Raw genomic sequence first — 12,751 nt, 5'->3', positions numbered from 1 at the left:
GATGGGCAGATGGTCGGCTAGTCATCTAAAAAGTATATAATTAATACAATTTGGAAAAACTTGGCTCTCTAATCAAAACACGTTTCAAGACAGTTTGGTGGACCCTACATACATACACAGGGATTCCTTAAGACTGACTAGTCATTCAGACAACACGCTCATTAGTCAATTTTGAAAATATGTTTAGCTCATGCCTAGACACAACCCATACAAAAACCCTGGAAAAATTAGATAGAGGTAAACATTAGAAAGAAAAGATAAACATTTATTTCACTACAGAAAATGACGCAGCGACTTCTGGGAACACTTGACTTATGACTCAACGAACAACTGAATCGGATCATTGAAATGAACTGTCTATACGAACTTCCCAATGCCAAAATGATCTGTGAGGATAAATGGGTAGAGTAGCGGATAGCTGACTAAAAAACACATCCCATTTATCCACTTCTGATCTTTCAAAGCTGGCTTGTATCCGGCTACAGTCATTTAAATCGGAGACGAGATAAGGAGCTCAGACTCACAGGAGCCACCAACTTATTAGCAATGTCACTGACACATCAGCAGACTTAGCCGATAGAAAATGAAACAAAACAAAATGACGGCATGACATCCGGTTGAACCTTAGTTTTGTCAGGAGAAGCAATGCTTCATTATCGCATCATTACATAGCATTTCCAGTCTCTCTCTCTCACCTTCTGTCTTTGCTGGATGGCGCTCATGGTGTCTGGCTGGAATTCCAGTTTGTCAGTGCGGCAGAGTTTCCAGTACAGGATAGTTATTATAATGACGACCACCACAACGGGGACTACCACCCCTACGATTATCCACGTGTTGGTCTTCTCTGCGTCTGAGGAAGGAGAGGCCTGTTTCTCCACAGCTGAACATACACAGGGGTAAACAAGAATGTCAGTGACTAAGGACAGTATGTATCGTTTAAAAGTTTGGGGTTGGTAAGATTTAAATGTTTCTAATGAAGTTTAGGCTGTATTTATTTGATACAGTAAAACAGTAATATTGTGAAATATTATTACCATTTAAAATAACTTTTCTATTTTAAATACATTTTAAAATGTAATTTATTCAAATTTATGCAAAGCTGAATTTTCAACATTACTCCAGTCTTCAGTGACACATGATCCTTCAGAAATCATTCTAATATGCTGATTTGCTGCTCAAGAAACATTTCTTATTATTACCAATGTTGAAAACCGTTGTACTGCTTCATATTTTTTCAGGATTCTTTAATAAATCAAGCTTAAAAGAACAGCATTTATTTGAAAATTCAACCTGTAACACTGTAAATGTCTTTACTGTCACTTTTGATCAATTTAATATGTCCTTCCCGAAAAGAAAAAAAAGTATTCACTTCTTTAAAAGTAAAAAATAAATTGCTGTCTTCTTATGAAAAAATATTGCAATAACAAGCGTACAGACTACATTCACAGCATTGCCACACAGCATGAAAAGATTTGAAATGACGTAAACTGTCCTCTACAGTACATTTTTAGTCTTTTCTATCATGGTGGAGCAACAGTTTGAAGAGAAACTGGTTAGTTAAACTGTTGACATGTTTATACCAAACAATCAGAATAGTATTGCTGAAAAATAACAATAAAAATGGTTTAAAGGCACAGACACTTAAAGAAAACTCGATACCCCCTTAAATAGGGATAAACCGATACTACAATTCTGGCTGATATACTAGATACACCATCATTTTACATGCTACAAGTGAATTTGGGAATTAAAACATTATTAAAATACAGTATAAGGGCCGGTTCACCCATTTTTTCTGTTAAAAAACCTGAGACGATGGTCAGTGGAACAAAAAAAAACGCAAGGTGTAGAGACATGTTTTGTTAAAAAGAAGTTGAACTTTTAACTTGAGCGCCGCGTTTTTAGAACGCTGTGTGGTGCGCGAGACGCTGCAAAAGACGTGAGACCCGAGCGCAATAGTCAAAGACATCCGTCTAGCGCATGTTTACATTGAAAAACAATGGAAAAGTAGCAGTGGAATCGAAAAATGCATTCTGTGTGAATGACCCCTAATAATGGATGTATATTTTGAGATTTGCTTAAGATTACATTTAACAGTTTTACTAAATTATTTGTTTTTAAAGATTAACTTTTAGCGAGAGTTGGGTGATGGCAAATATCATCTAACACCGCCTTCACACTGACAGTTGAAATCAGCTCCGTAATACGCAATACGCCCCCAGCGGACGTCGTACTATACCGTTGAAAAGCGTCGGAAGCGAGTAGAACAAAAATGGCGGAGAGATTAGAACGGTTGATTTTGTCAGTGTCAGAATGTACAATTCTGTATGATCTCTCTGATGAGTTTTATAGAGACATTAATCCTGTGGAGGAAAGTTGCCCAGGACGTTGACATGTCAGGTCGGCTATGGGATATAGTGGTATATAGGGCTTTTAATTGTATTAACTGCCCTAATAACGTTATAAAATCATGAAAATAAAAAAATGACATGACAACTTATCATTATAAAATCATGATTTATTTTATTAAAAGTTAAGAATTCAGGTTTGTTTATCAGTACCATAGCAACGCTAACTTCCGCTGGAATTGTCGGATAGGATCCGTCCGTAGCCTTTCGCAAGAGTTCAATTTTTTGAACGTATCCGGATGACCAACGGACACGATTTTTTCCGCACCGCACTCGTTCGGACCCGGTTCGGACCCATTCGCATGCGGTCAGAGAATGTCTAATATGAAGAGAATTGGCACTCTCTGCTTACTTCCGGTTTCTGGACTGGCTGCAGTAACACGTCTCTGTTCATGCGGGGGCGCTCGCAGGCGAGTGCAGAATGAATGGAGGTCTATGGCGAAAAACCCTCAAAATCCACTTTTCTCAGGATATAATTTTTTGTCTAGTAATTTGAATGTTGTATTCGAAAGGAGATGCAAAGAAATTACACATTGCTGGGTGTTAGATTTTTTAGAGTCACTTATTTGCTTTAAAAAGTCTTTTAAAATGTCAATGACGTCAGAATGCTGACGTCATTAGCAGAATGCTAGCGTGTTATGGGCAACAACAACTCAACCTGTAAGAAATCGAAAAGAAATAAGTACTCGTTCATTCAACTTTCGACCTATAACCCATGTTGAACTTGCAAAACCTACAATAAAATCTGAGATTTCTCAACGGCAATCGGGTGAAAGAGACACATTTAACCGTCTAGCCCCATAGACTCCCATTCAGTCTGCACTCGCCCGCGATCACCTCCAGTGGAATTCTAATGGAACTGCAACCAAGATCGATACAATAGGGCTAATAGGAAGTGCCAAGGCTCTCCGTAGACGGGCTCTGATGCGGTCTGCAAATCTCCATAGGAAATGAATGACTTCCGGTCGTTTCGTAGCCGTATCGGAGCGGATTTCAACTGCCAGTGTGAAGGCGGCGTAAATGTAAAATAAATTAAATATTCAAAATCTCAAACCTCAGTCCAATCAGATTTGCTTTAAAATCAGCCATATACTGAATGCATATATAAAATTTGATACATTTTATGATGCTGAATCCATTAAACGGCAAACATCCATAATTCGGGTTGGTCCTGTTTTTGAATTCACTGTAATTAGAGACCTATTAAGATTTATGCTAAAATTCAAGATGTTATACAACAGGAAGCTACTAAATTTAGTCTAATGAATCTAGTGTTTATGCTGTGGGTGATGCAGTTGTAAGCCTGCCACATATAAATGTTACATAAAAAGGCAGAGCTCCCTTGAGATGTCACGCTATCTGAACTCTCCTCTTTGACGTTTAGAGCAGTAGAAATAAAGAATGTTACCACAAAAACCATTGCCTGCTATGTCACATCAATCAAAATCGTGACCACTTCATCATTGTTTTTATTACCATTATTATTTTTTAGTTTATTGCAATGCTATGTAATGTAGTTTCTCTCCCACTGATTTTTTCTACTGAAAGTATTAAAGGTCTGAATGCTCACGCTGTGCTAATATTCCCTGGATGCGGTATCCCATGATGATCGCTGCATGCTGTACGTCAAGACTGTTGAGCGTGTTCGCTGTGGTTGCGGCGGGAAGCCTCTGTCCGTTAGCTCCTTCCACAAAGTAGATAATCTCCAGAGGGTTGTCAGGGCCCACAAGACGTGTGGTCTGTACAATCTGAACACAATTTAAAAAAAGTTCAATATGCAATTTAATACACTGTAATGTCGTCTTTATACATTATACATGTATGTCTTCATATATGTCATTCGGCATCTGAAACTATTCAATCCAAAAATTTTGACAACAACAACGTATTGCAAAACTCTTGAGTAGGAGTCTATGGAGAACATCGTTTCCATTTTACAATTTTATATTGTGTATTTGGATCAGTCCAATTTGTGAAAGAATCATTCAGTCTCATTTTGTGAATGGAATCATTTAAGTTGAAGTACTAAAATGACTAAAACTGAAATAAAATTAAATGAAAGTAAAATAGAAATAAAAAACAAAAAGTAACAAAATGACAAAAGCACATAACATTACTAAAACTTCAGCTAAAATTAAAATGTTCAGCTTAAAAATATAAAAAGGATAATCTAAAATGTTCATCAATACTATAAATAACACTAGAATGGACCAACTTTATGATACTTTTATGGTGCAATTTTGAAGCTTAAAGGGTTAGTTCACCCAAAAAATGAAAATTCTGTCATTAATTACTCGACCTCATATTGTTACAAACCTGTAAGACTTTCCTTCATCTTCAAAACACAAATGAAGATCTTTATAACAGAGTTTTGGTCCCTCCATTGACAGTCTACGCAACTACCACTTTGACGCTTCAAAAAGTTCATAAAGAGACACGAAAAACTGATCCATATGCATTGAGCGGTTTAGTCCAAATTATCTGAAGAGACACGAATGCTTTCTATGAACATATTGAATTTAGGCTTTTATTCACATATATGTCCACTTAAGGGTGAGTAAATAATGACAGAATTTATATTTTGGGGTAAATTTTTCCTTTAACTTAGAACTTACAATATATATGCAAATACTAACTGTTCCTCACACGCAAACATAGGAATCAGAACTCTGAATAGGCTACAATTAGCTTCTTAAAACTTAAAAGTCTTTTAGACAAAAACCCAAAAAGGCTTTCAGAGAGAGTCACTAACCACTAGTCTCCAAGGTTATTGGGGTGGAAACAGAGAGTGGCAAAGTGAGGGCTTCACCTGAGCTCGACCTACATTACGAGCCCTGGGTAGTGAACTCTCACTGGCCGGGGACGTTAAAAGCTCATTTTAAATGTGTTGCTACCTCAGGGTGCATTATCAGAAACAGCACAGAGGATGGCCACACAATGTCATAAGATCATCCAAGCTTTGCAGATTATCATCAACCTACATTCAAGCAAGAGTGCTTGCAAGTTATTCTAGAATTCATCACCTCTCTAAAATTAGAAATTACATCACTGAGCATCATTAACACAGCTCCATTACTTCTCAGCTAATTAGCGGTCATTAACGGACTCACTTGTCATTATCAACACAAGTCATTTGGAAACCATAAGGTCAGCTAGTCTGCAATCAGGTCTCTATGAAACAGAAAAATCTTCTCTATGTAGGCAGAATAAGCAATTAGTGCTTTAAGAATCGCACTAGCTGTCTGCAAGCTGTGTTCAATAATTTATCTGAGACTGCAGCTGGAGTAAGACGCGCCGACAGTCGACAGGGGTGAAATGGTTGTTTTTTGAGTGGCTCTGCAGGCCGAAGATGAATAGGAGGGTGTTGCCATGGATACTTCTTGTCCCTGAATGATGATGTGTGGAGGGAGAGCAGGTGTGGGGATGTGCCACAAAGACAGAGATTGATTAAGAATCCAGAGAGGCATTAGGCATGCACACAGGAAGAGCTCTATAAATGAATCCAATGAGCTCATGCAAGGAAAGCATGAATAGAATAAGGCCACATAACACAGATGATTTACAAACCTGCACACTGTTGTTTCCCACACTAGTTGCTCTCTTAAAGCGACGTCTTGTACCCAATGCATCGCCCAGCAACAGAGCCAGTCTCCTCTCAATAGTAGCATGGAAGATCTTGTCACTCACACGCTGGTCCAACACCCCCAACAACACTGAACACACACACAAACAATATGTAATACATGACATTATGGCATTGCAATTGCTCATTTCTGTCTGAAAAATAGACTGGTTATTTGATTGTACAGTAACATCATTACACAATCGTTCAAAAGTTGGTTTGTTTTTGAAAAAGACTCAATGCACACCAAGGCTGCATTTATTTGATCCAAAATACAGTAAAAACAGTAATAATGTAATATATTATTTCAATTTGTTTGAAAATCTGTTTTCTATTTTAATACGTTTAAAAATGTAGTTTATTCCTGTGCTGTAAAGCTGAATTTTCAGCATCATTACTCCAGGCATCAGATCCTTCAGAAATCATCCTAATATGCAGATTTGGTGCTAAAAAAAAACTCTTCTTATTACCAATGTTGAAAAAAATTTGTGCTGCACAAAATTATTGTGGAAACGGGTTTTATGATGAATAGAAAGCTCAAAAGTAAATTTATTTGAAATATATATATATGTGTGTATGTGTTTGTGAGTGTGTATATATATATATATTTATATACATTTAACATAACTGACCCCCTTTTGAACGGTAGTGTATTTTGTTAAGCTTAACATCTGCAGGCCAGTACCTGTTCTAACCCATGAAGAACGCAGAAGTTGGGTTGTGTTTAGCTCTGGGTAGTGGAATGCTAATGGTGAAGAGAAGAAAAAAACATTAAAAATTTCAGACAATCATAGGTAAAGTAATATGATCTGGTTCTATCAGATTTTCCTGTGGTGTGAGATGTGTTAATGAATGAGGCATTTATATAGCGCTTTCATATGTACTACTGTGCACCCAAAGCGCTTTACAATCATATCCGTGGTCTCTTAAGAGTGATTGAATCTGCTCGGAAGAACGATCGGTGCCGCACCAATCTCAGTTCGTAAATATCCAACATGTTGAATATTTACAATCAGAAATCCTGTTGTGTGGGGGGAACCCCGAGGACAAACGTGCATCTGTAGATTGTCATGTGAAACGGTATGATATTGAATCAGAAAGCAAGTTGATGGAAGATGGAAGCATAACACGACTCCATCCAAACTATTTTCTTTCTTTTTTTTTTTTTAGCAAATTTTCAGTAAAAAACAGTCCAAACACTATTATCGTAATTTCTTCTCGCCCGATGTCCGCCATGTTGGTTTAGTCTAAAGTCACATTTTACCCAGAGAGATTTTGCTAGATTTCCCGTGTTCACAGTCGGGACTCTGGTTGTTTGTGACCGGAATCTGTTAGTGTGTGGTGTGCTGTCTTGGTCAAATCGTGACGCTTCTCACACTACAGGAACAAAACTGTTAAATTATGATTTTTTTTATCGTCATGTTTGTGGTCTCACAATTTTAAAATCTTTTAGTGTGGGCCAGTTTTTAAGCTGCGTTTATGACATTTATGCTATATATAAGTTGTTTTGGGAGTGTATTTATGTAATCGAACAGTAATGAGTGTGTGGACTCACGTTCTGCAATCTGGCGTACAGGGAAGCCCAGGTAGTAGCTGTACTCGACCATGCTAAGTTGTCGAAGCAGAGCGCTCACCTCTGTCCCTGGCACATACCCGCGCATATCACGCACACCAAAGGTGATCTCAACAGGAACCTTCTGCAGTTGTGCCGCCATGCCCACAGGACTCAATGTGATGTTTAAAATCTACAAAACAATTCAGTCTCTAAGATACAATTATCTGAAACTAAAGCAATTAGACATTAGAATGACTCATTCTCCAGAAAGGGATTCTAGAAATTACTGTGCAATAAAACATCCAATAGACATATTTTTCTGCTATTTTAAAAGCCAAAAATATCCAGATTTTCATCAATCAAGCATCTAATGTAAAATGTGAGCTCCTAAAAAAAATAATTTTTTTTAAATTATTTATAATATATAAATTAATTAATATATAAAACAATTAAATAATTTAGTTACTAAAATAGTAGATAATAAATATCTTAATATAAAAGTATCTAGTCTCAGATCACACTCACTTATTTATTTAAAAGATTCCTGAACATTAGTGAATGAAATGAATAAGAGCGGAGCAATTAGATTTGTTGCCTTGACAACGTTTGAACTTATCCAATCAGAGCAAATAGCTGGAGATGATGTCATCCCACTGCACTGAAGGCAATCAAGCCTCACATTCACTTTACACAATTTGAAAGCATTTGAAGCTTCTTTTTGCCAACATCAAAAATGTTCCAGAATAAAAATATTAACATTTACTTTATTTGGCTCGTTTACATAAGCATCATATAAAACTTCTGTATAAAGTAGTCATTTAAGCAAATCGGAATGGAATAAGAAGCAATTAAGAGGATTTGAAGGGGTTCAGTGTCAGGATATTGGTGTTTGAAACTTGAGCTCTTAATACTGTTAACTGGGTAAAGCAGTCAACTTACATTCACAGTAAAGTTTGTGGACTCCTGTGAGCGTCGGCGTACTTCAGATAAGGCTGTGATCAGACCCTTCTCTGTCTGCTCACTGAAGGTACACATACGCACATCTATGTGGCTGGGTACAAACTGAAGTACTGCAAAAACACATGCATATAATCAATGTTTGGTAAAATTCATGACATCATGACATGCAACAAAATCTAATTGGCTAGAGAGAATTCAATAATTGTGACATGCAGTTTTCACTGCAGTGTACCTGTATGTACATGGTACTGCAAGCCTGGTACAGGACTGATCGGTGACACGCTGATAAAGGAGCTAGTGGTCCGAGCAGAGATTCTCAGGGCATTAATGACCGATATGGCGGTGTAAACCACTGCACCAGACACAGCACGAAACACAAAATCTGGAGGAGCTTTCACTACCTTTAACACATGAAGAAATTATTATGAACATTAAATGTCAAGGATGTGTACATCATATTTGTAATAGCAATTTCACATCCTTTTCAAGAACATGGAGAAATATCAAAAAGCCTTTCAGTGAGCCTGTAAAAGTCAAGGAGGATTTGTGTTTAAATGCAGGGTGTTGCAAAGAACCATTTCGTTCCCATTGAGCCAAATTACGTGTAGGTGTTGTTTGTTTATGAAGACCCAAGAGATAAAACAGGAAGGGGAGATGTTATCTATATGTTTCACTGACACATCACTGGATTACAAAACATATTTAAAGTTTCTGTGATTTAAACCAAGAGTAAGAAGGTTAAACAATCCCTATTATGATACATTTTAAAAAATAAATAATTGCAATAATTATTGCAAGTAATAATTGCAAAAACTATTTATGAATGAAGCAGCATTTTCCTCCTACGTGTTTAATAGAAGAAGAAAAAAAAAAACACTTCCATGGAAATTGGCACTTTTTGTTTTCCTGGTAACATTTTTCATCCATTCTGTATTTTTATGCAATATCCAAAAATGGTTAAATATTAAACTGTATATTTTCAGATGCAGTTTTCACAATTTTTCACCATTAAAAAGCTTTTAGCTTTAGAATTAAAAGAATTTTTAAAAGCATAAATTGAATCTACAATCAAGGTATTTGTAATTGTATTGTTTAATATTGTATAAAATAATAGTTTTAGATGTAGAAGAGTTGCTGTCACTGCTTGAAATCAATAAAGACAAGCAAAAAAAGAGGAGGAAAACATAACATAGACCTTTTAAATCGCATGTCTACAGTACCTGTAGCTCCACTGAGCGGCTGAACTCGGCTTTGAGAATCTCTCTGACTTTGGCTTTAGCATATCCAACAGTAGACCCCGGAGGAAACCCTGCAACAGAGCAAATATCGAGCTTGATGCTATTCTTGGAGCCTTGAATATAAAAAGAAAATTTAAATAAAATAAGATGTAAGTAATGTTGCATGGATGCGAATCTAGTTATTGTTTAAGGCACATCTGTTTTATGGATTGAGTCACACATTGATCCTTAAAAAAAATGACAGGAGCACCTTGCTGGTGTAAATATATATACTGTGTAGAGCAAATTCATTTTCATTGTCTTACCAACTCTGATCAAGTAGGTGTCTGGTTTAGTGATGTTGCAGAGATAATTCCGGGCAGTAGTTGTTGGAGGGGTTGTGGTTAGGTTTGTACCTGATGTGTCTTTCACAGTAGTCACCATTGTGTTGCTGGAGCTTATGATAGTAAAAGACGTGACAGTGGTGTCATTATGTAATACTGGAGAGGACGTGGTTGTAAGACTACTGATCGGTGTGGTGTTATCGCCATCCGTAACCATGGTGTCAGATGGTGTTCCAGACACAAATCCTTCGTCAGCCATCTCGGTTGCAGGAGGGGAGGAGGTGACGTTTAAGGTTGAGTCAGTTGGTAATTCAGAAACACTGATAGAAGTGGTTACTAAAATAGTGGGAAGTACACTACTAGTAAAGAGGGTCTCTGTTGGGAGTGAGGTGATAATCCATTGGCTGTCATTAACAGAAGACATGCCATCCGGTTCTTTGGTCACCGGAGGTGGGTCAGTCACCAGTAAGGAAGTGTTGTATGCTATAAAAGGTGTGGTAGCCCAATCAGTGGTTGAGTTTATATCTCCTAATGAAGTTGAAGGGTCTATTGAGGGTGTCAGTGTAAATGACGGCTCCAAATATGGCACTGTAGTATCCGTTAGACTAGGTGTAACTTCAGAGGGATCCAGGTTAGTAGTGTTAAAAGGCTCAAATCCAGAGAGATCTGTTGATGATTCCTCAGTCCAGGAACCGTTCCCTGAAGGCTGTAGATCTTCATCAAACAAAGCTGTTAGCATGTAACTTGGGTCAATGGTGTAGGTTCTAGTGCTCACAATATTTGTGGTGCCAACCGGCATGAAAGAGAAAACACTAGAGACCGTCTGATTGACCGTGTGCTCTGGCAAGCTACCATTGTCCTTGGTCAACTGGATGGTGTAGTATTCTAAACTGTTCATGTCTGGTAAAAGGACATCAGTGGGTTGGACGGCAACAGTGCCTGCCCAGTCAGATGCCAACTCTGAGCTCTCGTTGACAGACTGGTTCTGGTTTAAGACATCTGAAGTTGTCGGGACAATTGGTGGAGAATGTACTCTAGTTGGTTGGATGGTTAAAAGTGATAGAGAAATGGTGTGGCCAAGGTCCGATGTCAAAACACTGGTAAAAACTGGAGGCCTTGACATGGTAAAGGGCACAACACTTGTAAAACTCTGAAAGGTTGTTGCGTGTTTGGTTAAGTCAGTGTTGGCTCCATCTGAGGTTGAATTGCTATTAAAACTGGAACTTTCAACAAGTTTGCTGGAGAAAGAACTAGTAACACTGGTAGAGGAGGGATACAAGTGTTTGCTGGAAAATGAAATCCCCACTCTTGTGGGAAACGTAGTATCATAGGTCTCGGAGTTTGAGTCCTCAAAGTCATACACATCAGATGGGAGATTGGTAACCAGCGAGTAGTCGTTACCTTCAGATCCCATGAAGGACATTGTTTCTAGGTAATCTCCAGAACCATAGTCCACATCCATGGTGTAGGTTGGGAAAAAGTCTTCGGGTGGACCCATAGTTTGCTCGACAGATGCTGAAGTTATTGTATGTATGAAAACCACATTACTTGGCTCCAACTGCTGATAGCCTGGTTGGGTGTTTGGGTCATGGCTGGCTTGTAACTGAAGGTCTTTAATTCTGCTCGATGGTTCCAATTGGTGTCCAAAAGGTACATTAGTGTCACTGGCTCCCTCCGTCCCATTCTGTGTTTGAGGGGAAGGAATGGGATTTTCATCAGGATTTCTCGAAGGAGAATTTTGTCCAACTAAAGGCAAGCTAGAAGGCACAGATGAATCTGTACCCTGTGAGATTTGGGGAGCTGGGCTGATAGCAGACCAAGATAAGGGCACATTATGGGATGTAGGCACTGGAGAATTTAGTTGTCGAGGCTGTCTGGAGGAACCTCTGTGGGTAGATCCAACTGCCTCTCCAGAGTTTAAGGAAAGTAAAGGAGGTGTGGCAAGAGGCTCTGGGATTGTGGCAGAGTTCAATGAGTAAGTGAATACTGATCCAGTGTTGAAATTGTGATTGTAATTCTCGGTGGCTTTGGATGGATCCGAACTAGGTGAAAGAGAAAATCCAGACAAGGCAGTGGATGCATTATGCAGAACTTCCATCGAAGATTCATTTGGCATGTTTGGAGCCTCCAAAGGCCAGACTATGGGAGACACAAAGACAATAAAATCCAACAAATGAAATAATCTGATGCAAACTATAGAAAGAGCAACAAAACTATATGAAAAACAGTTAATTGCACAAATCAATACTGATATCTGCCTTATCAATGCAATTTAACATACGTCTCTGTAATAGTTGTAAGCAAAAGTAACAGGCTTTGTGAACAAAACTGTTAAAAAATAGAATTGGCCCTATATAAGGTTACACTTACACACTATAAGATTTAGCCTGTGATGTTAATATGATAGATAAGAAGTGCTTTACATTATTATTGACAATGATTTTTGATTACTGATGGCGACAACATTTTTCATGAGCTAAACTCAAAGATCTAGGCCTAAGACTTTTTCTGTGTACACAAAAAGCCTATTTCTCTCAAATACTGTTCACAAATCTGTCTAAATCTGTGTTAGTGAGCACTTCTCCTTTGCCGAGATAATCCATCCACCTCACAGGTGTGGCATATAAAGATGCTGATTAGACAGC

The 12,751-nt window shown here is 38.0% G+C and overlaps 1 protein-coding gene across 2 annotated transcripts in view; it reads right to left on the bottom strand.

Moving 5' to 3' along the window:
* Nucleotides 1–12,751, bottom strand: part of LOC307159812 (UPF0606 protein KIAA1549) — a 53,611-nt gene that overhangs the window by 17,676 nt on the left and 23,184 nt on the right. For both annotated transcript variants that reach the window (XM_079873437.1, XM_079873438.1), the window contains exons 3-11: nucleotides 10,089–12,245; nucleotides 9,766–9,854; nucleotides 8,778–8,946; nucleotides 8,525–8,655; nucleotides 7,586–7,775; nucleotides 6,716–6,775; nucleotides 5,976–6,121; nucleotides 3,979–4,156; nucleotides 696–880 (exon numbers count right to left, since the gene is read on the bottom strand). In XM_079873437.1, coding sequence (XP_079729563.1) covers nucleotides 696–880; nucleotides 3,979–4,156; nucleotides 5,976–6,121; nucleotides 6,716–6,775; nucleotides 7,586–7,775; nucleotides 8,525–8,655; nucleotides 8,778–8,946; nucleotides 9,766–9,854; nucleotides 10,089–12,245 — 3,305 coding nt within the window. The remainder of the gene's footprint in view (nucleotides 1–695; nucleotides 881–3,978; nucleotides 4,157–5,975; nucleotides 6,122–6,715; nucleotides 6,776–7,585; nucleotides 7,776–8,524; nucleotides 8,656–8,777; nucleotides 8,947–9,765; nucleotides 9,855–10,088; nucleotides 12,246–12,751) is intronic.

Source organism: Squalius cephalus, assembly GCF_949319135.1.
Source record: "Squalius cephalus genome assembly, chromosome: 6".
Taxonomy (NCBI): domain Eukaryota; kingdom Metazoa; phylum Chordata; class Actinopteri; order Cypriniformes; family Leuciscidae; genus Squalius; species Squalius cephalus.
The sequence above is the reverse complement of the archived record's forward strand: the minus strand, read 5'-3'. Positions and strand labels throughout refer to the sequence as shown.